Genomic DNA, 27,789 nt, shown 5'->3' with positions numbered 1-27,789 from the left:
CGACCTCCTGGTTACAAAGCGAGCACTCTACCAATCTGAGGATATATATATAAGATTTACACACGTTCGGAATTCAAACATGTCGACACGCCCCCCTCCCCACCAACTAAGTCACACGTAAAATTGCTTGAAAATTTATAATTATGATAATAGAGATAACATTCTATAAGTCAAGGGCAAAGATAAGTACTAATGTAACAGCATGTAGTAAATTTCATTTAGTATCAGCGGAAAATGGTAAGAATACCACTGGAAACATGTTTGAGATGTCAACACATACGTTTGTCACTTGTGGGCGTTGCAATTTGCCCTAAACCTGCTAGGCGGCGTTAAAAGCGTTCGGCGGAGATAGAACTTCCGGGTCAAAGGTGGTCGCTAGGGCTTACTACTTCCTGTCGTGCTACATCCGCATAGAACAAAATAGATTCAGGGCTAAGATAAAAATCTTTATATGGACAAACTTTTTGGGATTTTTTTGTAATTAATTGAAGATTGAGGAATATCTTTGCAACTTTACTAATAGGTTAACTAAGTAAATGGAGTTTGGGCGGCATTTTTTAAGGATGGCGGATGGATCTTGACGTCATGTATATGCTAATTGCCTAGCAACGGTACACAACTACGGGGCAAACAGCTGAGTTGTGTACATCAGTTTGTGTTCTGTCTTGGTTTCATTCAGTTCACAAGCAGGGCTCGGTCTCTTTACATCCACTTTTAGACGTTTTCCGAGGACCACAACAACTTTGCCATGGCTCTGCCGTTTCTGCCAGGGAATTCCTTCAACCCAAACGTGAGTTGAGCGTTTTGATTGTCGGTTTTTGGAGGAATTTTTTGGGGAAAATATGTGTTTGATTTTTGGAACTCGTGGTCGAATTTATAAATGGGTGGGCAACATGGTATGGAGGCGTCTCATGAACTATTTGTTACTCCAAATAAGACTAAAATCTAAAGTTTTGTAGACATTTGTGCTAAGACAACTTTGATTTTTCGTGTCGTTTGCAAAATTGTACTGATTCTTACATCATTTGTGCCTGTCGCCATTCCGGTATGGTTTTCGTTTCTAACGCTTCGAGAAATATGAAATTTGCTTTTTGATGTTTTAAAATGCTGCCAGCAAATATAAAATTATACTGAAGCTTCATGCAAGTTGATAATTTTCATAAGATATTAAACGTAATACTTTTAAAAGCACAGAGATAAAAAAATTAACTTTCAGACATTTGGAACTGAACATGCTTAGTAGTGAACTGTGTTGCTAAGTTATATTATATATATTGTGTTGTAAATTATTTTCTACTATAATACTCTAACATCTAAAAAATGGACAGCAACAACAAATTCTATGGACATTAGCGACAAAAAATCACTCAATAAATTCTAGTAGTGCTACAAGATATATTTAAAAATGGACAACAGTCACTTAAATCCCTCAATGACTTCTACTACACCTGTTTAGACATACAAAAGGTGTTATATGTTTGATATTTCTGAAGTTGAGCTTAAGAATCCTACAATTTTTCCCCTCCAGTTGGGTAAAACCAAGTTCCACAAGTCGCAGTTGTTTGACTACCGTAACGACATCTCCACGATGGTTGGCGAGCACAAGTCCGGTATCGGCGGCGCGCCTCTTCCCGGACAGAAGCTGAAGCCACGACACAGCGCTTTCCCCAGCGGAGAGGGCAGCGACAAGCCCGCATGGCTCGCCTTCGACAGACAGGTGTGTTTGTTTGTTTGACGGGGATCCGATCTTATCCATGTGATGTTGGAAGGTTTTGGGCTAAACCAAAGACTGCTAGAAAGCTTACAATTAGATCATCTCTGTTGGCAGAAATCGCTCTGAAGGAAAAATTACAATTGATTTATTCCGAGACAGGTTTTGGACTGTTAACTTTTCAACACAAGTCTTACAACTCTAGTCTTTATGAAGGAATGGCAGTTAATCAAAATATAACCTTGATACATGTGTACATGAACATTACAAACTAATATGTAGTCAAAACTACAGTATCCAAGAAGACTTATAACATCTGGTCTATGTGAACAGGTGGTCAATATAGACATTATTTGGTCAATAGGGAAAACTACTAGTATCTAAGGAACCACCAAAAAGTGGTCACATTGACCAGGTGGTCCTTTTGTAGAGCTGGTCAATACAGGTTTGATTTGTATAATTATGTCTTCTTTATTCTAAGACATTTTTCTCTCCGTTTCCACAGGTGCTGAGTTTCGACGCGTACTTCCAGGAGGCAGTGAATGAGAAGCGAGAAGAACAGTTCCGAGTGAGGAAGTGTAAAGTCTACTTCTACCTGGAGGATGACTCCATACAGGTCAACGAACCACAGGTCAAAAACAGCGGCATCCCACAAGGTAGGGAAATCTTTTACAAGTATATCATTATACAGGTATATATTTTGTTGTTCTGGAACAATTTTTGAAGAAAGAATAATATAGAATCTTTCTTTCACTCAGTGTCCATATCATTGAAAATCAAATCTCTGCATTGCAAAAGGACTGTCTTTTAATAATTAATGAATTGGAGATAAATGCATGTGTTTCATATGGATATGAATAATAGATGAGGCAATTTTAGTACAATGGTAGAATTGAATGAAAACATCGTGTTACATCTGATTGTGTGTAAAGTACATATGAATGATTTGGCAAAGATACGCCAATAAGCAGTTACTCAAGCAACTGGATATGATTTTGGAAACGGTCAGACGTTTCATGTAGCATCCGCTACCTTTCGTCAGTGACACTGGAGAGTTGTCAGAAAAGCTTTGTTTTTTTGCTTATTACCTGGATGCGTATCTTGTTACCTGGATGTCTAACATTCACCAATGTACTTGGAAATTTGATACTAATTCCCCTGCCCCCCCTCCCCCCAGGTACCCTGATCCGTCGGCACCGCATCCCCCTCCCCCCTCCCAATGAGGACGAGTATTACACCGTTGAGCACTTCAACGTTGGGAAGGAGATCACGCTCTACGGGCGCACCTTCAAACTCACCAACTGTAACCAGTTTACAGCAAACTTCCTACGCAAACTGGGAGTACAGGTATGTAGTAATTGTGCACAATAAGTACAGGTGTGTATTGGGTCTTACAAACACGTAAGCAGAACGTACTGCACCTGCGCAAAACCCGTAATGTATTGTGCAAAGCACTTTGGCAGAATATAAGGTCTCATATAAGGTCGAATTCATGCATATAATAGGTTATCACTCTGTCTGTGGTTTCCAAATGTTATGTCAGAAAAAATATTGTCTGCAACAGGCAAATGTTGATGCAATGTTGACCAAACATCCAACAAAAACCATGAAAAATGGGGGTTTTGCGCAGGCGTAGTACGTTCTGCCGACATGGAGGTCCTAGTTAGATGTGTATGGTCACAAGTTTTTAGTAAAAAGGCCCAATCAGACCGTAACAGAGAGAGATTGTGTACTACAGTCTAATTTTTCCTTTTTTCGTTTTTACTGTCTGATGTATAGGTGAATCTGCCAGAGGGCACGCCGACCGACCCGTACTCTAACTACCGTAAGCAGCTGGATGACAGCATGCAGCCACTGCGCCCCTACGAGCGCTACGACACGCTCAAACAGTTCCTGGACAATGACGGAAAGGTTTGTTTGTCTGTTTGTTTGTTTGTTTTGTTAACTCGTAAATCACAACAAAATGTTACACAATCATGAAAGTTCATCTGTGTTGGTAGTTACATGTTTAAAGTTAAAACTTTATATCCAACACAAAGAAGTTGCTCTCACCTAGAGCTTTCCACGTTATTCTGGTCTTCCTCAGTAGACTGACCCAGTGAGACTTTTCACGTGACTGGCTTCTTTGAAGTGTGACGTCAACACTGGGTCAATAATTTTTCTTTATACTTTAAATTTCTGAGCCAAGTTAGTGGGAGATATCTGTAATTGTGCTAGGAGATGGCAGTTGGCAAACAGCCCTGTCCTTGGTGCTGAATGGTTGTACTTGCCCGTATTAGGTCCTGCATTTCTACTGCTACTGGGGCAACTCTAATACGATGTTCCGACAAATTTCCATACTCTCGACCGTGTGATTTAGATGTAGGCATACTAACCCTTACACCACAATGCCGTTTGACATTTCTACTACCGGTACATGTATTACTGGATACTAATTGTTACACACCGTTTCAGGTGCTGCGTTTCTACTGTTACTGGGACGACTCCGATGCGATGTTCGGAGACTCCCGTGAGATGGTCATGCACTACTTCCTCGCAGACGACACCATCGAGATCCGGGAGAAAATCACGCCCAACTCCGGACGGGACGCTGCGCCCAAGTTCCTCAACAGAGCTCGGCTGCCCAAGGTGGGTTAATTACTTAATATCTTAATTATTCCTTCATCATCATAATTATTCCTAATATATTGGCCAAAACTACTTGTTAATTAGTTTATACATAGTTATCCATTCTGCTGGCCACAACATCTTATGTTATTGTTTCTTGCACATTAAAATCTACCAGTAATGTATGTTTAGAAACTTTGATGAATTTAAGATAGGAGTGGTGTTAATCCTGAAAAGCTACCAAATACCAGCACTGAAAGTACTGTGTCTGCATTACACAATTAGGTACTGTTTTCCACCAGACTCTATTTTCATATTGGTCGAATAGTTCAGCATATTGCAAACTAAAATGTTAAAGTTAGAACAATGAAAACATCTTGAAGTTAGAAGAATGACTATAGTACAAGACAGTGTTACTAGAGAATTCTTTCAGCAGTGACAAGTTTTTGAAGGGTAAGAGTACTAACCTCCAAACTTACAATGACTGATCTTAAAACTACAATGTTTTGTTCTCACTAAATTACGATGTTCCTTCCATTCCAGAATGCCCCGACCCCTCTAAACCAGCCTGGTGAGAAAACAGACCGTACCGTGCTGAACGTTTTTGGACCAACAGGACACGGAGGGCGCTACATCCTGGATAGTCTCAAGGTACGTGAAACAAGCTATAATGTTGGTAAGACACTGAGTAAAGAGACTCTTTTTACACCTGTGCTGCAGTGCAATGTGAACCAGTCAGAATTGCCCTGAGGAAGGTGACAGACGGTCACCAAAACATTGCCTGAATAAAAAGACTTGGTTGTGAAAAAAGACTCTTTACTCAACAAGCAATATTACTTCGAAATCTGATATCACACACTGTTCAAAACATAATACTGTTTAATACATATTTTTTGCACTGGAAATTGTCAACATATTGGAAGAATGCTTTTTGTATGCTTTGTGTATTATTTGTGATTTGAGAAAAAGTTACAGAAAATTTATTTTAAAAAGTAAATTTTGGCTCGGAATAAAAAAAGGGATCTGGAAGCTTGTGCGTGAAGTATACAATGTACATGAACTTCAAAAGAAAGTCTAAAAACTAACTCCCTGATTGATAAGCATATTTTTGCTATTCACTTATCAATTTTGATTAATTTGCAATGTTATTTTTCCAGACGGGAGCAGTTCACCTTGACTTCTACCACGATGGAGACCTGACGATCGGGAGTGTGATTAACGTGTGGGGCCGTAAGATGGTCATCTGTGACTGTGATGAGTTCACTCGCGAGTACTACCGCTCCAAATACGGCATCAGTAAGTCATGTGGTCCAGTGCTTTGTGTGTTAAAATGTTGTTTATTTCGTAAAAGGGCTATCCTATTTTCAGTCACTCACCCTGAAAGCTACCTGAAAGAAAGATTGAAGTGAGTTTTTTGTCTACAAATTGAAATAATACTCAATGACAAATTGCTTCCCTGCTTGAACCGTTTCACTGTCAAGATAGAAAGGCGTTGTGAAGCATCTATTTTAATGAAAATGCAAAAGAATGCACTGTGCCATAGATATGGTATCCCCAATTCTTGAAAATGTTTCTCAATATTGATATAGACTGCGCAGATATTTTGAATTGGTGACCATTTGCTTGGTTCAAAATCCCTCACATTACTGTATGAAGTCTTAGAGAAGATGCTCTTAAAGTATAGGCAGCGAGAATATTCTGGATAAAGTCTAAGAAAGCTGACAATGATAATAAAAATCTAATGAAATATTTCCTTTTCCAGCTGAGTTTGATCTGATGCAGTACAAGGGCCCTGCGTTTGAATGTCAAAAACATGTCAAAAACATGCAAAAACTTAGTTCTAATTATTCTAAATGACTCAAAATAAGTGTCTTGAGTCTTAGAGAAGATGGGGATTATAGAAATCTAATGTACATTGTAATGCTTTCATTTCCAGCTGAATTTGGGCCGATGGCGTACAAGGCGCCTGCACCAGGCCGCCCTGGCCGCGTGGTTCCGCCATACAACGGTTTTGGCTCGGAGGAGGACTCTCTCTGCTCCTGCGCTGGCCTCATCCCCAAACCTCCCCGCAGGGACTTCATCAAGTTTATGGAGAAGGACAGGTGCGTGGGCTGGTTTGTCTGTTTGTTTGTTGTAAGCCAGGCCAATTAAGTCTGTTGTTTTTTTTGGACATTTTTATGTGAAATTTTAGCATGAGGACATCACAAAAGCAGAAGGTTGTTCTAAAAGGTTTTGAGACGTTTTTAAGTGAAATTTTAGCATGAGGACATGGGTTTGTTTGTTTGTTTTTGAGCCACACCAATTTAGTCTGTTGGTTTTTGGATGCATTTTTATGTAAAATTTCATCACAAGGACATATCAAGAAAAACAGAAGTCTGAAGTGAAAACTATCTTTCAGTCTGTTGGTAATATCTGACATTTTGATGTGAAGTTTTAGCACAAGGACACCCACAAAAACAGAAGTCTGGGGTGAAAACTTTGTCAATTTCTCAAATTGTCAATGTTAAATTAATTGATGCAAATTTTGTGCCAAAAGGCTACCTTAGCAGGCTGAATTAAAAAGAGACACTTTTTCATTCTTTCTTAGCTACCACAACTTCTTGGCAGCTGAGAAACTTAAGTGCAGTTCATTGGCTGCAGACTTAAGGAGTCTTTCAAGTCCGATGACCTCCAAAGTGGCCCTTAAAAACACTACTTAAGGCACACCTGACCTCCAAGTACCTTCAAGGACTTAACCAAAGACAAGATTTGGCCAAGGAGTCATTCAACTTTCCTACAAGGAGGCCCAGAAGAACTTAAAAAAAAAGCTGTTGAATGTATGCTCAAATTTGGTCAAAATTCCTACTGGTTCAATTTTCAAGGGGGCCTGTTTAAATGTATGACTCACAGTCACAAGGTTTATTACAGCATATATTATATGTATGACTGCAAGCACCTTATGACATGATAAGAACAAGAAAAGATGCCTAAACCATTAAAAATTTTAACACACATTTCTCTCTATTCTCACTATTAAAAGTGTTTCTCACACGTTTAAAGTTAAAACTTTTTATCCAACACAAAGAAATCTCTCACTCTCAATCTAGAGCTTTCGACCAGTCACTCTGGTCTTCCTCAGAAGACTGACCCACGTCAAATAAGCCACGTGACATTAGCTTCACTGGGTCAGTCTACTGAGGAAGACCAGAGTGACTGGTCGAAAGCTCTAGATTGAGAGTGAGAGATTTCTTTGTGTTGGATAAAAAGTTTAAACATGTGAGAAACATTTTTAATGGTAACACAGATGAACTTTCATGATGTGTCTCACATATTTCTCACTATTCACCAGACATGGCTTGGAGAGTAACGTGCTCCGGTTCATGGCCCGTATGGACACCACCAAGCCCATCGACGCCGACCGTCGCTTCATTATCTCCTACTTCCTTTCCGACGACACTCTGCTGGTCTTTGAGCCTCCAGTCAGGAACTCTGGTGGGTCTAAAATAGCAGTGCACATATGTACTAACTTAAAAGTAACTGTTACTCAAGCAACTGGATAGAATTTGAAAACTGTCAGGCATTTGCAGTAAAGCTCATATTTTCCAAGAACTGTCGTAGAGTGGAACTCATTGCCACCAAGTCTACTACAGTTGGGAAATCATCACTGTCATCACTTGAAAGCTTTAACTCCTACAGCTACACAATGTAGATGTGCAAAGATTGGGTGTAACAAGTCGTTTGGTGTATACGTAGCCAGCTGCCCCCACGCCGCTTGCCTGCAAAGCTCATGTATTACGCCAAAGGATTTGAAGCATTCGTGGCAAAGAAACTTCTTTATTCCATCATCCTCAATTGAGCTGAAGCTTACAAATTATCTATTTGAAAGAAACAGTGACTTTTTTGTGCCAGTCTCGCTCTAATATTTTCGTTTCCACCACCAGGTGTGATCGGTGGAAAGTTCCTTGAGCGTGGCCGCGTGAAGAAGCCCGGCCAGGAGCTGTACAAGTCCGAGCCCTCGGCGTACTACCTGGCACAGGACCTGTTCGTTGGTGCGAAGGTGCAGTTCAACAACCACATCTTTGTGCTGATCGACGCTGACGAGTACGCCTTCAGGTACATGGAGAAACACAGCCCTGAGGTAAGGAACGCTCTAGTTTGTGTCCATCATAACCAGCTATGAATTTTTGTGATCAAGAAAGGACTAACTGGTCTAGATAGAAATGCACCCATATTTCTTCTATATTGGTAAGGCCACACCGACTTAATTTTATGGATGACATCCGATGACATCTGGCCTGGCTCAAAGCCTGGGTAGTCCATGGTGGTTAGCGACAACGAAGCCAGTGGTAACTCTGGAGGACGGCACCCAGGCTGCCGAAGCTTCACGACTGAGTACATACCTACAGTGCCGATTCATAAATTCCACAAAAAGCCAGCATGTGCCGGCCTGTCGTATATGTCGCTATGTAATACGCCAACTTCACAATACCGACTTTGTATTACTGTGGTTTAGTACCATTTTTATTTTTGGCCGGATTTTTCTTTTTTTCGCCCGCGCGCACTAGTTTGGGGGTCTTCAGAGGATGTCATCCATAAAATTAAGTCGGTGTGACCTAATAGAAGCACAGCCCAGTGCTACCCTTGTCTTTTCAGGGCTCATACTAAAACTTGTATGGATCATACTAAAACTGTTCCAAAACAGAAACCATTGCCATCACTTCATTAGCATGCTACATAATAAACCACTATAGATACCTAGAATGCAGTTCTAGAAAGGAGTATGAAAAATAAAATAAGCCATAATTTCACGTACATTGCATCATCATAAACGTCCTGTGTTAAAAATTACAAAAACTGCTAGAATCAGTGTAGCCTACACTACATCTCACGCTTTTGTCAATAACTGTGACTATCTAGCTAGCGGGGCCCCCTATCTGTCGTATGTTAATAGAAAGTGTGTTTTTGAAAGACCTGAAGAAAAATATTCTAAATGAAGCCTCTTGTTCCCCCAGTTCCCAGTGGCACATGTGCACAACATCCTGGGCAAGCTGAAGGACCAGGCCCTGAAGAACACGGACGAGATCAAACAGTTCTTCCTCAGGAATGATCCCAACAGCACCGGACAGATCCCATACGAAGTCTTCAGGTAAGGCCCACATCTTTAGAACATACCAATGTATGTATTTGGATCTCAAGACTATCAAATTTTGCAAGAGGACAACAAGAAAACAGGGCTAAGAAGTGACGGCAAAAACTGCAAACATAAAAGTACCACGAAAAAATTGCAAATTACAGTAGTCATCTGTTAAATCTCAGTCAATATAATGAATTTTAAATACATGTAATTCTGTTTTTCTCTAGGAATCTGCTGACTCAGGTTTAGCATTGCACCATCTCATAAGTTCATCCATTTTTTCTGTTAAGAATCTGCTAAGGCGTAGCATTGCACAGTCTCATAAGTCCTTCCTTTCCCCTTCAGGAATCTACTGACTTGTAGAACCATGATTGCACCGTCTCATAAGTTCATCCTTTCCCCTTACAGGAACCTCCTGACGCAGGTTTGCGGGAACAAGCTTGTCGAGCATGAGATCATGACTCTCGGCCGGTACTTCAGCGAGCGTCAGGACGAACAGGTGAACATGAACGTTCTACTGGGCGTGGCACAGGAGCAGCTCCGCAAGCACAACTTCGAGAACTTCACACGCCTCAAACAACTCATGATGCACCACGATACAAGCAGGTAGGGAGAAGTTTAGCATTTTTTTAAAATGGTTGTTGCTGTTTCTGTTTGTTTTTCTATTGTAGTGTGTACGGTCTAGGGACTAGAAGGTTAATAGTTCCCATACCAATTACCAGTTGTTGTTTCAAACCTGACTTCCAACAATATTGACAGGAAGAGTTTCCTCAGTGTTTCAACATTGACGCAATGGTCAACTGTTTGTTGTGCTTAAACAAAAAAAAGTAACTGTATATTTAGTACATTATTGTCTACATTTGACTGTAGCTATACTTACATAAGAATGATAATGAATGTGAGGAGTAATTCTTGCAGTTTATTTTATAGTTTCCTGACTTTTTTCTGTCCTTGCCTGTTTCAGGACTGGAAACATCACAAGGAAGAAGGTGAGGATGGTGTCCAAGGCCTTCCACGTTCCCGTCTCTGATGATCTGCTGAGAGCAATCCTGGAGAAGTAAGGATACTTTCCGAAAAATCTTTAATTTACCTTGTAACTAAACTTTCTGCAAATAATTTGTCTTAAACAATGGCATGTTCAATTTTTCACAAATTAGATCTACTGTAAGCTGTTTAACACACATTACTACCTTTTGGACAAGTATAGATGAAGCAGATATGTTATCAAAGTCTTTGAAAGATCATAAAACTTCTTGAATCAACAGAAATCTTTGAAAATACCGATAGGAACAGTACAACACAGAGGACTCAAAATCCTTGTACAATATGTATCTTTTGTATCTGTATAGCCGGTATAATCGCCTTTCGGCGTAACACACCAGCTTCGCAGGCACGCTTGTTACACCTAACTCTTGAACATCTAACTCTAGGCACTGTTTAAAGCTATCTAATGACAATGCCTCTATACTGTACTTAGTGACAGCGAGTTCCACTCTGCGATACTTCTAGGAACGAATGAATACTTGAACACCTCAATCCTTGGTTGATTACTCTGGTACTTAAAGGCATGGCTACTTCTTGTTCTCTTCTGGGCTGGTATTAGGTACTTGATAATACCATAATATCTTGTTTCTAACCACTGTTTCCTGTTCTGTCCAGGCTTGCTGGTACAGATGACACACCCATGAACTACCAGGAGTTCGTGGATCTGTTGAACTGGAGAGAGAACCCAGTGGAACCGCTACACTACACAGCCGCACCCACCACGGTAAGGAACTCGCCACAATTTGTTGCAAACTGTTACAAACTGCTAAAATAGCATTAAGAGTAGTACCCTAGGTGTGGCAATTTCTATTTTGCATCTTAAATTTACACTTCCTATGTATTTTGTTAATTTCCAAATTCAGCTGTGGGAGGACTTTGACACTTTCTGGATCATTTTGCAAAGTCTACACTTTTTAAAAAACTTTGTAGCCAGAACTTGCCACATTTAACAAATTTTTTCTACAAATTTGCAAACAAAATGTGCAATTAAAACAACCCTGAAAGAAATATTTAGAAGATTTTTGTACATTTTGTACTATGTTATACTGATAAATAACCATGTTGTTACGATAGTAGTATGTAGTTAAAGACTCCAGGAAGAATAGTATGTATGGCAACTCATGTCTGTACAAACTAATGGAGATCGATCTAATAAACAAAACAAACAAATAAATAAATAATCCTGATTTTTTTTTTCTTCTCCAGCTTGACAAGTGGGTTGGAGCTGAGAGCAGAGACAATGTGATGATGGTCCAGTACACACCACTGATGGGGGAAATATTCGGCGCAAACATGAGCGACTCTTAACTCCTCATACTGTTTAGCCATACCCCAGCAGTTCTCAAAATATATATGGTAAAAATAGGGGGAATGAGAGAGAGAAAATAAAGAAGAAAGTACACGTCGGAAGAGTTAGACTGTATAAATGTGCTGCCACTTATAATGTACAGTTCAGAAAGTTTCAGTATTGGTCTTACATTTGTAACATCGTAACAAGTTGTAGCATTGTCAGAGAAAGGGGAAAATGTGTTACAAAATTGTTCTGGCCAAAAGAGGGTCTTGCTCAATGCTTGTTGGTGAAATTTTAACCATTTATTGTGCCTTATAACTTGGAAGCTGAAGCAAACACTGTACATTTGCACACTCTACAGTCAGACAATATTGTAGTAACATGAATTCTGAACTTGTATAGAACAAAATGTGTTAGATTAAAACAGAAACTTACTTATACCCCAGATTGTGCCTTATCCAAGTCAAGAGTATGGAATACTTAGTAAGAGAAGTTATTCCATGTGTAACTTGTTTATAGAATGGTGGTTATGGTTTTATGAATTCAAAACATTTCGTCCATGTATATAGAGATTCCTTATGACTAAAAAGTCTCAAGAGCAACTAAGGAATTACTTCAATAGATTTTGCACCAAAAATTGCTGTAATTCTAACAGTTCACGTCAGATGGAATGCCTTGTGCCACTTTTTATTAATGTTGTGTCTTATTGTATGTACAAACACATTTATAAGGATGCCACGTCACTTCTTGTTAAGAGAAAAGACACCTATAGAAATAAAAACATGGTTTGAGTTTTTAAAAGCTCTGTCTGTTTCTTAATACGGAATAACTTATAACATAAGAAGTGACTGATACAAGCAGAAAACATCTCAGAACTTTCAAACTCAAGATCTCTTCCAGCTAGAGCAAATGAAATGTCTTTTCAACATTAAGATGGCAAATAGACAGGATCTCAGCATAACCTAAGCTCAATACGCAATTGTAGAAATGAGAAAAACTTAAGCCAAGTTTATAAAGAAAGGGTTGTTTGCTTCTTAGACGCCCAGTCTGGCCTCTTGCCTCTCTTCCACTTCTATGTTCCCTAAACATAACAAGCTAAGTCAATCCTTGTACTTAACTTACATGGAACAGAAGATATGCTTTAGAAAATGATATTGAATCAACATAAATTACAGTTTAAACTTGCTTCATAATCAACATATGACTGTCATTCTTATCGGCAAAAACATCTTGAATGTCAAACTTGTCAGTTCAGTTTTGTAAGATAAAGTTTGATGAATGAAATGAAGAAGTGTTTGAAGAGAGAAAAGAAGAAGGCAAAAGAGATATTTTTAGTGTCACTGCCATCCTTGTTAACTATACTATGTGTCAGTAAATTATTGTCACAATTCTGTTTGAAAAAAATTACAAATGTAACTAGAGAAGTAACATTTACAAAGCAAATGCATAATGTTTACCTTCGGACATGGTCTGCTCTGTTACTTCTTACTCAAACACATTCACATACATGTACTAGTAGTATATGGTGACAGGAGCAGAGCAGACCATGAAATTGCAACTGAATACATTATGTAACGCAACACCAGTCACCATGGTGACAGACGTCAACAAATCATGTCATTGGCCAGGTCAGAGGTTAGTGTTTGATTCAGAAGAGGAGGAGGAAGAAACTGAGTAAAAACAGTATCTAATGTTTTCCTTCAGTAAACATAAAAACACATTTTCATATAAAAAGGCCGGAAAGTACCTGTACATTTAGTTCCTTCCTCTTGTTGAATAGTCTGGTCAGCTGTGGCAGAGTGAGCAGTGACAGGGGACCTGGACTCCCCCTCATCAGTCCCACACATGGACCAGTCCTGGCTATCAGCATCTGGGTTTTCCCACTGGCGCAGCCTGGGAGGGGGGATTGAATAAAAAATCAAACATTTCAGACTAAAAAAAGCCTTATCATATTAGTCCTCTGTTTTCGGTAGGGCCTCTTGCTAAAGGTTTGTCTTGAACCAAAGTAGTTTAGATCACCGTAGAGCCACTGGTCATGACAGAAGACAGATGCTATGTACCATATTTACAGGTTCATTGTACCTCGGAAATACCCCTAGCTCTTTTTGACAAGCACAATGAAGAGTGGACCACAGCTTCATGCCCCAACCTAAGGACTGCAACCCTTTCCACTAGCATGCATGTAGGGTGAGTTACAACCGCCGGGATTCGAACTCCAAACCTCTTGATCCAGGGGCAGGGTAGATAACCACTGGACTACGCAAGCTACCTGTACTTACCTCTGAAGCTTGTTCTGCAGCACGTTGTAGGTGGTGTTGATGGCAGTCTGTAGACCATGCACCATCTCATTCTCTTCATAAAACATCCTACTGTGGTCAGAAGGAAGAAAGGAGGGAGTAGGTGAATGAATGAATGAATGAATGAATGAGTGAACAATATTGACAATAAATGAATGAAAAATGGTATGATTGAGTGAGTGAGTGAGTGAGTGAGTGAGTGAGTGAGTAGATTAATGAATAACTGAACAAATGAATGTAAGTTAATAGATGGCTGGCTGAATGATAGATGAATTGATGCACCAATAAAGGATACATAATTGAATGAATGAACAAATGAATAAATGAAAGCAACTCTCATAAAAGTTACATACCAGTGGTCGAAATACTTTTTTTCAGTGCTCTGCAATATTGCAGAAGAGTCCAAATTTTGTTCTGCAATTTGGAAACCCTTTCTGCAAATACACAAGCCTCCATACTACAACCTTCTCAAACCAATAATTCCTTTTTTACATCATATATAGCTTTGTAGATCTGTACAGTAGCATTACTGGACTGCAGGAGAATTTCAGGTTTATAAGCATGAACTATGGATTGATATGCAAATTAGTGAAGACAATTTTTTTTAAGTCCAAAAGGAAACAAAAGTTAGACAAGTCAAGACAAGGATGATGCAAATTAGTGAAGAAGCTCCTGTTGTTTCAGAACAGTCTGTCCCTGGGGCCTGGAAGTTTAGTTTGCTAAATTGAAAACTAATGAATCTGGAGCCTATTTTTCCTTCTGCAAAATTGCAGATTGGATAATTTTTTCTTCTGCAATCTTGAAAATCTATCTGCAGATTGCAGACTGCAGGCAGGTATTTCGAACACTGCATACCGTTACACATTTTTGCCACACTGTTTGCAGCACAAGAAAATACAATACCAAAGCTAGTTCAATCTGTGTTATAACTGTTACATAGCCATCAACCTCTCCCAACAAAACCTGAACAGACAAAAACTGAATGAACATCTTTTATGTAACTGAATTTGGTGAGCTAACTTACTACAGGTTCTGCTGCATCTCATATGAAATGATATCTTCCTGTAACTCATCCATGGAGGTATCTGTAAACAGTTCATTTACAGGGAAAAAATTCTGTACTTTTTAGATGTAAAAAAAGGATTCTACCTTAAATATCATGCAGATTATGTTTCATTGTATAATTATAGTGATTCTGTATTTGTTTGGTGGCACTACGATGCCAAGAAAAAAATGCAAAGTGCAAAGCAAGACTTCCAAAGTTGAAATGCCTTCATAGAAAGTTTTATTCTGTTTCATACTGATATAAAATCGACAAATGTGGGGCATGTTTTGCTACAAAATTCATACAAAAAATGTGCTATGCAGAACATGGTAATCTGGTGATTTTATGAAAAATTGACAACCAAAATGACTTGCTCACCTATCCCTTGTTGAAGCTTGACACCATTGAGTCGTTCGGTAAGAGCTGACACTTCTTCTTCCTGTTGTTCAGCTGTACAGGGACGTGATAAAATCATTTCTGAAATTACCTCAATCACAATCATTTTGCCTGTTGCCACTTTAAAGTAATGTAACTTCTTTAAACGCTTTATGTCATCAATAGAAATTAATATGTCGGTGAAGGTTAGACATCAAGGTAACAAGATATGCCAAAAAATAGTTACTCAAGCAACTGGATATGAATTTGGAAAATCTAGTCATATCCAGTTGCTTGAGTAACTGTTTTTGGCGTAGAAATTGATATGCTACAAAATATCTTGCTACCTCCAAAGCTATACTTAAAACCTATGCCAATACAGTTATTATTTCATTTACCTTCCATTCAGTAAGTTATTTTTCCCGTCTGTGGCTTTGTCTAATAATTTTTCCATTGGCAAAAATCTAGTAAATTTCTGTACCTCACAACACAAAGTTTCAGCACCAAGGACAGGGCAGGCAACCATTTCTGGCAACAAATTTTGACTTTTCACATGTTAAAACTTAAAAATTACTATCTCAGGGATAAAAACCACCTTAGTTTCAGCTAAATATAGATAATCCTATAGATGTAATGAGTTGACAACTTTGATTTCAATGTCCTGTCCTTATCTTTGTAGCTTGTTGTCCAGGGTTAGCCCTTAAAAAAAAGTTTTGTAACTAGTTGGGCAACCCTGGATGTTTTTTGTACAGCTGAACCAATAAAATAAAAAAAATAAAAAAAGTGTACTGACCTAACCTCTCAGCTTCTGTCTTCATGGCTTCCAAGTCCTTCAGTTCTTTCTCAATGGACTCCGCTTTCTGGGAAAAGAAACAAGATGAGTAAAACTAGGCTTTGAAAAAAGTCAAGACTACATTCAAAGATAAGAAAGGTATTGCTTAAACTTTGATACTGGCACTGCTGCATCACTTTGGCATTTTCTAGTGTAAAATCTTTTCATTCATCTCCGACTTCCTAGTCCTATTTTATTATCAACATCTCAATATCTTAATGACTTTATTGTTTTGACATTATAACGTTGTGCCGACTTTGTTTTATGCACATGACTGTTGTCCACCTTTTGTTGCTTGACTGTAAATGTAATCATGTTTGTCCTTTTTTTCTATAATGTGCTAATTTAAACAATAGCCTGGGTTGTAACATTGAAATAACACTCCTAAGTAAACATTGGTTTACATCAACTGCAAGGTTCTAGCTACAACTAGACTAGTACAAGTAATGATGGTGGAAAGAAGATGCTGGTGTCCTGTGTAAATATATGCTGGGCCCCATTGGAAAGCTGCTTTTACTAGTTGAATGGGATACCCGTTTTATGATGAAATGAATGAATGAATGTTATAAAAGATTGATGTGACTTACAAAGTAGAGCCAGGCATGGTGAGAAGCATCCGTCAGTTCATCCAGCTGGGTCTCAAACTCACGACTGGAAGAGAAATACATGTAAAAGTAAACTGTAAATCGTGAAATTGTTCACAGTGGTTGCGAAACAGCGATTAAGAGGGTTGAATGCTCTGAAATTTTCCAAGGAACATGCCCAGACCCACCTAGTTTTATGAGCACTTTCAGCCATCCTTGCCAACCCCATCCCCCAAAAATGAGTGGAGTGGACAAAAACTGAAATCTGGACACAGCCCTTTGTCAAAGACAGTATCAACTTGGCTAGGCAGTTACCATTTGCCACGCAAAGGTAAAACAAGATACCGGTACCAGTACAAAACTGAAAGCCCAATAAAAACTCCCTAAAACATGTCAAAAAATAAGTCGAAGCCTAAACCTCTGATTGGAGAGTGTTAACAGGTAATGTAACCTCACCTGTACTGCCTCTGTCTCTGAACCTCCTGCTCAATACTGGAGTTGAGCTCAGTCAGACTGGCTCTCTTCTCTTGGTTCACCTGCTCCTGCCTAAACTCACAAAACAAATGTACAAGATATAGTATTGTATCAACAGTAACCATCCCTCAACAGAGACTGGGGGCGCCACAGACTTTCTGCAACCTGTGATCCACTGCTCACGGAGTCACGTGTGTTATCTGCGTGACGTCACGGAAGCGGTGGATTGTTCATTCCTTGACAAAGACTGGAGTTGTGCAGTCAAAAATTTGGGTGAGTCCATTTTGTTGTGTTGGACATTACGGTTTAATCTTGCTGCATAATGACTTCTACCAACACAGATGAACTTTCAAGATAAGATAGAGTATCTTCTATTGATTTCAACAAGAAGATCTAAGCATGCCATTTTCAACATTTTAAATCCATAAGAAAGAAAGAGAAGACACTATTCTCAAATTTGTGTTTTGCCTTACTTGTCTGCCATTTGCTGTGATTGGTCCACTTTGTGCTTAGCAATCTTCAAGGTCTCTGAAAGTGTGAAGAAAATACAAAATTTCCTTGACGATAGAAATAGTACAAGGTAACACACCAAATAAGCATATGAAGACACACATGCACGCACGCAAGCATCATGTGTGCACACACAGTGACACACACACAGACACACACACACGTGTCCACACACATATACACACACACACAACACACGCACACACACACACACACACAGACACGCATGTAAAGTTATGTTCCAACTTACCAACCATCTTGTTGTAGAGTACTGAGATTTGGCGATGCTGTTGACTTACTGGGGGAGGAAAAATAATAAAATCTCAATCAAAATAGGCTCTCTAAATACTGCATAAATATTAACATTGTTCAGCATATTTCTTAATATGTGAACAGATACCAATAAACGAACTAAACGATTGTAAGCTACAAATGTAAATGCTTTAATCAAGAACGTTCTACATTTTTTATATGCAGTTAGTGCAGAACTGAATTTCAAACCCAAGAAAATACCTTCATCAAGTTTTTTCTCGGTTTCTTTTGTCCTCCTCTTTGACTCAGCTAGTTCCTGTTCCAGAAATGACTTTTCTGCAAGCAAAACATCATTTAAAAATGCTCAACAAACTGGAATTAGTTTGGAGGAGACTTCACTAGTTGTTGACAGCGTTATGGCAAAGAATTCATAACTTATGAACAATATTTTTTCGATAAAACTAAAATAATTGTTAAATTATTCCTTACCTTTCTGTAACTCCCGCACACTGACCAGGAGGTCTTCTACTCGGAAGGGTTCTTTCACACTCATCGTCACCAAATATCCGCCTAATTTCGGCAAAAATTAACACTTCAAACTCATTTGAACGACCAAGAAATCAGCATCAAACTTCAAGCATACTATCCTTACGAACGGGAAACGTTTTCAAGTCATTTTTAGGTCAAGTTACGCAAGAAATTATAGCAACAACGCAATCGTCGTTCCAATCTCGCCCCCCTCCCCATTCGGATGATCGGCGGTCAGAATTTTCCAAAAAAGATTAAATTTTGGCGTTTTTTCTACAAACTCACAACAAACTAACCTTTATCTACGACTGAACTCGACAAATGTACTCTCTAAATGCTCTAAAATGAGTGAGAAACCTGGAAACTTCTCAAATGTCGTCTGTCGGGGTCCAAAATGTCGTCTGCTTCAGAACCTACATTTCGCGCCAAAATTCCTGGCATCTGATTCGTGCATTCAAATCACGTGATGCACGCCATCTTGCCCATAAGAAAACTAATACATGTGTTTTATGATGTAACTTAACTACAATTACATACGAAAATTAATATTTTCCTGGGAACGTGCACTGGGTTTGACCGTCGAGATTTGCAAATAATACTTCAACATACTAGTAGTCACTGGGGCACAATTATCCATAGTAATTCAATGACTGAGAGCACCAAGGAAAAAATTCTTATAGGTTTGTCACACACAATAAAATAGTAGTCTCCACCAGGCTCCTTTTGCAGGCTGATAAATTGTAGAAATTGGCCTAAAAAGGGAATCTCTGGTGGAGACTGCAGCATGCAAAATACCTGGTTGCCCAGCTGCACCGGGCAACCAAATTTTACTTGGGGCAACCTACTTTTGAGAACCTGGGTAGCCCAGTGTGCTACCTGAATTTTAAGAATCCCCCCCCCCCCAAAATTGGCTTGCACCACTGTATCCGGTAGATGCTTTTTAATTTTAGGTATTAATGGCTATTACTAGTATCAGTTAACTAAAGGCTGTTAGAAATATTGTCAAAGGCTTATGTATGTAACATTACTTAATTTGAGGAAAGTAGTAACTTATAGGTGGGGCAACCTAAAATTCTGATGGGCAACCTAATTTTTGCCGTAGGTTGCCCACTGGTTCGAAAAAGTATTTAGTACACTGAGACTAATAAAATGTCAGGATGGCAATAGCTGGACGGTAAGTTGACAGCTTTTATTTCTTCAGATAAGGCAGATTTTGGCAAGAGGACTCACAGAACAGAAGAGTGGACTTAACTATAAGAACCAAGATATTTTCTGCCGACAACAAAATGCATTGAGGTAGCAAAAGACTCTCTTCAGCTTCTGCAGAGCATACTAGTACTATTAGCCTTAGTACGTTCTAGCTATAATCGGAAACTAGCCATACATTCAAAAATAGATGAATTGTACTGCACAGCTAGGTAAATTAAAGTTTAAACACTAGCAATTACTCGAATTATACTAGCATGACTAAGTTTTACGTAGTGACTACAGCATTTTTTGGAGTGAAAAACATATATTTGCACATCACAGTAAATGGACAATTAAAAAAGAAATTTACGTTATAACATTACATTCTGTTTTCTACCTCATTTTTTACTAGCTGCTGCACCCAATCTTTTTGGCTCAAGCTGGCAACTACAATTGTCAAGACTTCTAAAAGGGTGATATTCTGGCTATGGATCGACGGATACAAATTTCTGGGATAAAACAATAAATAATTAGACTGAAGCATAACTTCATATTTTTCAAGAAACTACAGGTTCATCAACTCAATGACTCGCAACATAGGAAGTCAGAGCTTTTTATTCGTTCGTGTAGCAAATGACAACGCTACCATTGTTACAAACTTGGCTACGTTGACATTGTCAATATGCAAGTCAGATTCCTTTCTCAGTGTCCAGGTGGTGTTTGCGTCGATGTTGCCCATACAGCTTCTGGAGATTTTCATTTTCTCGTTTTCTTTCTCTCTCTCTTTTTTTAAATTTTAATTTTAAAACCGTGCGTATGAGAACTATCTAGGCTTGATGGTGTTCAGAGGAGCGACCAGGCTTGGATGTTTCAGAGATGTTGAAGTTGGCAAAGTGCACAGGAGTTGCGACAGATTTTCACGCCATCTTGTTACATTACTGAAAAACAAGAGGAACCATATTAGCCATGTGAACATAGGAACAAAGACTTTAAAAATGGTGACAATTCATCGGCTACAGTTGACGTACTGGGTCAAAATATACATGTAGTAGGTATATGTGGATTTTTCCTTTCTGCATTGACTGTTACCACCTATGAAGTACAAAAGAAATACTGGCAAAAATTTCTGAACAGTGTTAAACGTGATCCATACTTCCTAAAGTCTGAGAGGTGCAGGCAAAACTTGTCTGGTGCAGGTTAATTTCAATGTTACCTGCACCAGTGTTCGCTCTCTCTCTGCCAGTCTCTCTCAAAACACTGTCACTTAACTGTGCAACACCAGGATGGTACAGTTTGAAATGTGTTCACAAATGTACTCTCCAAGCAGAGGTTTGGGTTTTGGGTTATTTTTAGGCTTTTTTATTGGGGTTTCTATTTTGCACTGGTTTTTCTTTCATGTTGGGTTGAGTGAAAGAAAAATTCCAGTGCAAAAAAGAAACCCCCGATAAAAAGAGTCTAAAGACACGCCAAAAATAACCACCTAAAACCCAAACATCTGCTTGGAGAGTACACAAATTGTCTTGCAGCAACTGTTAACCCTTGCCCTGCAGAGCACAACAATTGTTGTTCTGCATCTACAGCACCAAATATATAGCGCCCTGTATAGGTACGATTTGGGGGTATTTACTCGTGCAACGCATCGCACCGCAGCGAAACGCAACGGATGTGGAAGTAACTATGCCACTACAGGGCAAAAAAAATTGGGGGTCTATGATCTAATTAAGACATGAAATTATTGAAAAATATTGTGCCAGGAATGTCAGCAGGACAAGGGTTAAAAACTACAATCGTTTGTTTGCTTGTTTGTTTGTTTGTTTGTTTGAAATTGTTTGCACAACTTACACATTTCTCCTCCTCCAGGCCGTCCTTGAAGAAGAGCATGTAGGGAGTCACTCCATCCTCCCTGTAGTCCATCAGTGCCACCATACCGTCAGGGTCCATCTTCTCTCCTAGAGGGAAAACAACAAACCACAGATTTCAGTCTTATGTTAGTCCAACAGAGCCACCATACCGTCAGGGTCCATCTTCTCTCCTAGAGGGAAAACAAATCACAGATCTCAAGACTCCCGAAACTAGTGCTGTGTACCTAAACCCACATTTAGGTTCAAGTCCGGATTCAAGTCCGGAGGTTTAGGTTCAGTTCCGGACTTGTAAGTCCGGACCTAAACCCATGGCATATACAAAATTGCATGTTGGAGACCCTGTTATGAACTTTGGCCACATAACATAGAGGCCGGTACTTGATGATGCCCGATGGCAATGTTTTCTTCATTTTGCAGCAAAGGTTTTGCAATCTACGGAAGGTTTTAGGTGGTTTGGAGAGAAAAGGGGTATGTGAAAAGGTCTTTTATGGTAATAAATCCGGACTCGGTTCTTGACATTTAGTTTTTTTTGGACTTGAACCTAAACATTCTTACAAGTCCGGATCAGTGGGCATCAGTGGTCGCTGAAATTTTATCTCCATGTAACTTTGTGCTGGAATAAAGTTAAGCCTCGTACTATGATTGCTACCAACACAGATGAACTTCAATGATAAGAAACCAGAGATTTCAGACTTCTAGAAGCATTTTTGGTTCTTTTGACATTCAGTATCACCCTGTTTCCTGTGTCTGACACTTCTGTCATACTGCCTGTCAATCTCTCCCCCAGCCACCCATGTGCTGTCAACCTTCTGGGTTTTCTGTTCCTTTTTGTGTTTCACTTAGTGTGATGCCTGTCCATTCTCTGAAATATGTATCATCTTACCATCTTTGCCATTGCCTACCCATCACTACTAGTACTCCTCACCGTACTTTCCATGTATACTATGATAACTTTGGTTAGACATTGAACATACCACTTCAGTTTCTATTATGAAAGTTCATCTGTGTTGGTAGTTACATGTTTTAAGGTTAAAACTTTTGATCTAACACAAAGAAACCTCTCACCTACAGCTTGACATCACACTTCAAAGAAGCCATATGACAAGCTTCACTGGGTCAGTCTACCGAGGAAGACCAGAGTGACTAGTCGAAAGCTCTAGGTGAGATATTTCTTTGTGTTGGATCAAAAGTTTAATTTAAACACTTTAGTTTCTGTTTTAAGAAGACTTACCTGTGAAGAATTGCCAGTTCTTGAAGTTGCCCAAAACTTTCTTCATTCCTGCAGCGGCTGCAGTCTTGAAGTCACTAACCCTGTCAGGGTTGTTCTTTGTTAGGTGTTCCAACATCCTGAGGGGTCAACAAAAGAAACAAGTTTCAGGTGACGTACATTGGGGAAACAGAGAGGTCTCTAAAAGCCAGGTTTCAAGAACATACATGGCCTAGCTCTGCTAGTTCAGAGGTGTCTCAACGCATCCACATAGAGTCACCCGGACACTTTGTTTCACTTGATACTGTAAGGATTTTAGAAACTCAACAAGACTATTTCTTGAGAGGAGTGAAGGAAGCCACATACATCAGGGCCCTTTTCCGTAGAGAGCGTAGACGGACCGCTCCAATTCAACGTAGAGTGTAATTGGCACATTTTGCATACAGCGTATTCGCCATTTCAATTCTACGTAATGCGTTGTAGCCACTTGAAATTTATAGTAGAGCGTAATCGAGAAGTTTCCGAATTCAGCGCAGAGCGTTATCGGGACCCCCCCTTGCAGGCCCCCATTAAAGAAAAAAAAGGTTATTACACACAAAAAACAGGCTAGAACATCAATGTACTAGGGTTAGACGTGCTTGCAAGGTGAAGCTGAGACATGCTACACAAGAATATTAAAGAAAAAAAGTTTATTTAACAAAATAACAACTCACTTTTGTTGTACCCCTTGATGTAGATCTTGTACTGCTCCTTGGTGTACTGGGTTTCCTGCAGCCTCTGTGCGATAACGATGTTACATCCGGTCTTGGAGCTTTCCTCCAGCCCCTCCACTGCGTCCTCAGCGCTGGCGTTTCCTCCGATCGCTGACTCGTCGATTCCACCTTTCTCTGTGGTGATCTAGATAAGTACACATTGCAGCATAAGTACACAGTCCAGTAGCCATACCTACACAAGACTACATCACAAAGAACACTAACACTACAAGGGGCCACCTCCTGCGATACATAACTCTCAGCTGCAAAACCAACATATTCAGGTCCAGCTACTTTCCAAGAACCATCACAGAATGGAACGCACTACCGGAACACCTAGTGACACAACTATCTGTTGACACATTCAAGACGGGGTTGGCCCTGCACCTGGGCCACCCCGTCCCACAGATGTAAGTCGGGATTACTAATTGCGGCCATTCACAAAATGCACTAATTTATGTTTGGTTTTGTTTTATTTTTATGCACATTTTTCCACACCGCACCCCACCGGCCGCAATAGCCGTGCACCCTGGGCGGGATGCCCTAGATAGGGCTTTGCTCAGTATTATATAGAACCCTGGTAGATTCGACTTACACACCACAGCACATAACTGTTAGCTGTGTTCGATTCTGATACACTGACCAAGAAAGGACTGAAGTCTTTTTTCACATGTCTTGTTTATAATACATTATGCAAGTATCCAACACCCATGCTGAGTCAATACAGAATCAATGAATATTTTGACACCTAACTGTACAGTAGGTGACCAGAAATAATTTTTTACCCAGGACAAAAAAACTCTGTTCTTACTACAAAATGGATTAGAGATTTAAAAAAAAAACTCTAATACAAATCCTTGAACTCAAATATGATCCATACTTTTGCTGTTCATCTGATTATAATTTTTTACCCTCGACGTTTTGTAAAATTGAAAACTGCGGAATCTATGACTCACACCCCCCCCCCGAAAAAAAGAAAGAAAACTGCCTAACAACGGAACATGTTTACACGTTTTTACCCATAAATACAAACAAGAAACACTCGGTTACCTTTCCCTCGAGTTCGTAGAAGTAATCGTCGACCTCTTTTATCTTGTAGGCATCGCTAAACATTTCATCGCCTGGTTGGGAAGAAAGAGAGAAAAAAAAATTAGGAATGGGGGAGGGGGGCATTCGAAACCGGCTTCGCTCACGAAACCTCTCATTTTCCTCACCATCGTGCCGAAAATGACCATCAAAACAACAAAATATGGATGTTAACTTTTCAGATGAAGGTTTGAGTGTATCTAACCGCTGACTATGTCCTTGTAGATGATCATTTTGGCTGGATGATGGCGGATCCCTGTACGCGTACGTGTGGCACTCAAGATGGAAGATCCGGAAAAGGGCGATTGCGCAACGCCGATGACTCACGAAGGGCGCCGACATTCCACGAAGATGACGTCAGCGGACCCCCGAGGGCTTCCGATGTCCTGGTCGGGGTCGGCAAAGCTGGCTACTAGCCTCTACCAGGCTTCGGGAGGCGGCTAGAAAGAGTAAAAATCGGCCAAATAGAGAGAGGTGACATACCAGGGGAATTGGTCCGCGCCTAGAGAACAGTTTGCAGCACCCTGGCATGTTATCTCTCTATTTGGGCGATTTCTACTCTTTCCAGTCGCCTCCCGAAGCCTTGGTCGGCAAAGCTGGAGTTGACTCCGGCGGGCCGACAAAAACTTTTGAAAAAGCAACCTCCTTGCAAAAGTAAAGAATATAGTGGGGTCGTGTGGCGAAGCGGCAGAGTGCTCGACTCGGAAACAAGAGGTCCCGGGTTCGAGTCCTGACATGCCACCGATCTTGTGCCCTTGGGAAAGGCACTTTACACAACTTTCCTCACTTTGCTCAGGTGAAAATGAGTATTATATTGTCCCCTGTGTTGGTGGCGGCATTAATATAAGTTGAAAAACTTGAGTGTGCAGTACCCACGTCTAATACCTGTTGGAATATATAACTTATATTAAACTTTTATTTTTCCTTTAATTTAAAGGAAAAAGAAATAAAGAATCAAAGAAAAATATAATGAAAAAAAAACACACACAACTACCTACCTACCTGTTTTAAGGTAGCATTTTCTTTCGGTAAAGTTTTTAATGAAGTACGAAATTCAGCCTATGGCAACCATGTACTTTTCATATCCGGTCGAAATGATCATTGATTCATTGATTTCCGTATTTCTGTATTCGGCCCTCAGATTGAAAAATCTTTCATTTGCTCAGTCAGTCATACATTCATTTGGTACTTTGGTACTAGCTTTTCATTCATTCATTCATTCATTCATTCATTCATTCATCCATCCATCCATCCATTCACTCACTCATCCATCCATCCATCCATTCATTCATTCATTCATTCATTCATTCATTCATTCATTCATTCATTGAAGAAAACAGATTGGAAACCACCTTGTATCTTTGCTTTGGGGCATTGTGACGCGCCGGATTGAGTACTTAGAATGCTCCATACAAAAAGTCGTTGTACGGTCACGATACGTCAAATGAGGCTGGTTTATGTGTTCCCGTGATGTCAACGAGTCAGACCACCGTGTGTGGGTCAGTTGGAAATTCAAAAATCACTGGAAGACGAGATATGTCCCGTCAAAGTTGACCTTCTAAGTACTCATTTTGGCGTGGTTTTTCTGTGTTTTGCGGTTTGTTGTGTCCCAAACCGTGCCTTGTCCCAAACCATGCCTGGGCATGGTTTGGGACACACGGCGCGTGTCCCAAACCGTGCCTCGGGACTGAACACAGTTCGGGACACGCGGGGACTGTCCCGAACCGTGCCTGACCGGGCACAGTTCTGGACACATAAGGGCCTTGTCCCATTCCGTGCTTTGGGGGTGGAGCTTATTGTTTTGAGGGAGGAGCCTTCCCGTCGTGTTGTTTACTGTTTTAGGCCGCCATCTTTGTTTTTCGTCGGGGCAAGAATAAGAAAGAATCGGTGTAATTCCTGCTCTGTAAAGTACATTTTAACATTTCACGCTGGTCTACGACTTACATGTAGTGTCCAAACAGAGTGTCCTGTATCATTCTGCAACACATATTATGCGAACACAGTTCTTGATACAACACAGCACGTAGTATACCCAAGAAAGCAGACTGACCCGATCAATCAGAAATAACACTTGCTTATCCACCAACCCAACGCACGGACCTGGATAGTCCTGACGCGTATCCACGACAGAGTAGAGCAAATCAACTTGTAGATAAACGAAGTGTTCGTTCAGAACCGTCGTGCTTCAGGTCGAGCACAGTTCTGGACACGCGATGGCCTTGTCCCAAACCATGCCCGGGCACGGTCTGGGACACTCGGCGCGTGTCCCAAACCGTGCTTGGGCATGGTCTGGGACACTCGGCGCGTGTCCCAAACCGTGCTTGGGGAAAAGCTACATTCTGGGACACGCGAGGGACTATCCAGAACCGTGCCTGACCGCACACCGTTCTGGACACGTATTATTAAAACTTGCGTGCTAGGGGACTGAACATAGTTCTCATAACATGTGTCCCAAGTTCATGTCGACCAAACATAAGACTAAGTTGTGAGAAAACTGCGTTTTGAAAGCACATGCTGTACACAGACTCACAAAATCTCACGTAATCTAGCCATATAAGAAATCGTGGGCGTGAATAATTATGTTTAGGTTCCCGCCAATCACTATAATTGACAGCACTTCCGGGCACGGTTCTGGACAGTCAGGCCGTGTCCCGTTCTGTGCCTGCTCAGGCACGGAATGGGACGGGCACAGTTTGGGACACAACACGGTCTGCATGGGGGTTTTCAGACTACCGCTGTCTAGTCTACTTCCGGGTCAAACCACTCCCCCTAACAGCTGCTAATACGCGTATGTGTGCTTATACTTGGACGGCGATTGCGTTCGATACGGATGTTCTGGCCAGTGTTATAACTAACAGTACGGCCCGGAGTCTCTTTTGTTATCACACATGCTTCCAAATGTTTCATAGAATAACTCGAACGGCCCCGTTACACAAAAGTGTAACGGTCGGGTTGGTACGTTGGGCAATACGGCATACACAGCGTAGTAGTACAAGTTGCAATAAAAATAATAATATAGTAACTATATATT

The 27,789-nt window shown here is 40.2% G+C and overlaps 2 protein-coding genes across 2 annotated transcripts; one reads left to right on the top strand and one right to left on the bottom strand.

Moving 5' to 3' along the window:
- Window positions 1-599: 599 nt before the first annotated feature.
- LOC109485736 (EF-hand domain-containing family member C2-like) lies at window positions 600-12,567 on the top strand. The gene is made up of 17 exons (XM_019789408.1): window positions 600-790; window positions 1,529-1,717; window positions 2,217-2,367; window positions 2,889-3,058; window positions 3,491-3,622; window positions 4,166-4,339; window positions 4,862-4,969; window positions 5,476-5,614; window positions 6,255-6,420; window positions 7,647-7,789; window positions 8,239-8,435; window positions 9,310-9,443; window positions 9,659-9,674; window positions 9,856-10,037; window positions 10,396-10,488; window positions 11,091-11,199; window positions 11,682-12,567. The coding sequence occupies exons 1-17, from the start codon at window positions 749-751 to the stop codon at window positions 11,781-11,783; spliced, it is 2,247 nt and encodes a 748-aa protein (XP_019644967.1). The 5' UTR covers window positions 600-748; the 3' UTR covers window positions 11,784-12,567.
- Window positions 12,568-12,800: 233 nt separating this feature from the next.
- On the bottom strand, window positions 12,801-25,108 carry LOC109485718. Its single transcript, XM_019789383.1, has 16 exons — window positions 24,964-25,108; window positions 24,723-24,793; window positions 23,630-23,817; window positions 22,945-23,060; window positions 21,696-21,800; window positions 18,625-18,705; window positions 18,134-18,181; window positions 17,847-17,901; window positions 17,356-17,445; window positions 16,903-16,966; window positions 16,277-16,343; window positions 15,487-15,558; window positions 15,088-15,148; window positions 14,046-14,135; window positions 13,514-13,659; window positions 12,801-12,847 (listed from the first exon to the last, which is right to left on the bottom strand). Exons 1-16 carry the CDS (start codon window positions 24,989-24,991, stop codon window positions 12,801-12,803), a joined length of 1,329 nt encoding a protein of 442 aa, XP_019644942.1. The 5' UTR covers window positions 24,992-25,108.
- Between the last annotated feature and the right edge of the window lie 2,681 nt (window positions 25,109-27,789).

This window comes from Branchiostoma belcheri, unplaced genomic scaffold (assembly GCF_001625305.1).
Source record: "Branchiostoma belcheri isolate BF01 breed outbred unplaced genomic scaffold, Haploidv18h27 scaffold78, whole genome shotgun sequence".
In the NCBI taxonomy this organism is placed as follows: Eukaryota; Metazoa; Chordata; class Leptocardii; order Amphioxiformes; family Branchiostomatidae; genus Branchiostoma; species Branchiostoma belcheri.
This window is presented reverse-complemented; position numbering and strand designations above follow the sequence as displayed.

Bases quoted from the DNA above. Each gene is read 5' to 3' on its own strand.
- LOC109485736 (XM_019789408.1), top strand. From the start codon at position 749: ATGGCTCTGCCGTTTCTGCCAGGGAATTCCTTCAACCCAAAC. The intron at 3,059-3,490 runs GTATGTAGTAAT...TCTGATGTATAG, and splicing joins TACGCAAACTGGGAGTACAG to GTGAATCTGCCAGAGGGCAC. The intron at 10,038-10,395 runs GTAGGGAGAAGT...TGCCTGTTTCAG, and splicing joins ATGCACCACGATACAAGCAG to GACTGGAAACATCACAAGGA.
- LOC109485718 (XM_019789383.1), bottom strand. From the start codon at position 24,991: ATGATCATCTACAAGGACATAGTCAGCG. The intron at 23,818-24,722 runs GTAACCGAGTGT...GTACTTATCTAG, and splicing joins TCTACGAACTCGAGGGAAAG to ATCACCACAGAGAAAGGTGG. The intron at 21,801-22,944 runs GTAAGTCTTCTT...TTTTCCCTCTAG, and splicing joins GAACTGGCAATTCTTCACAG to GAGAGAAGATGGACCCTGAC.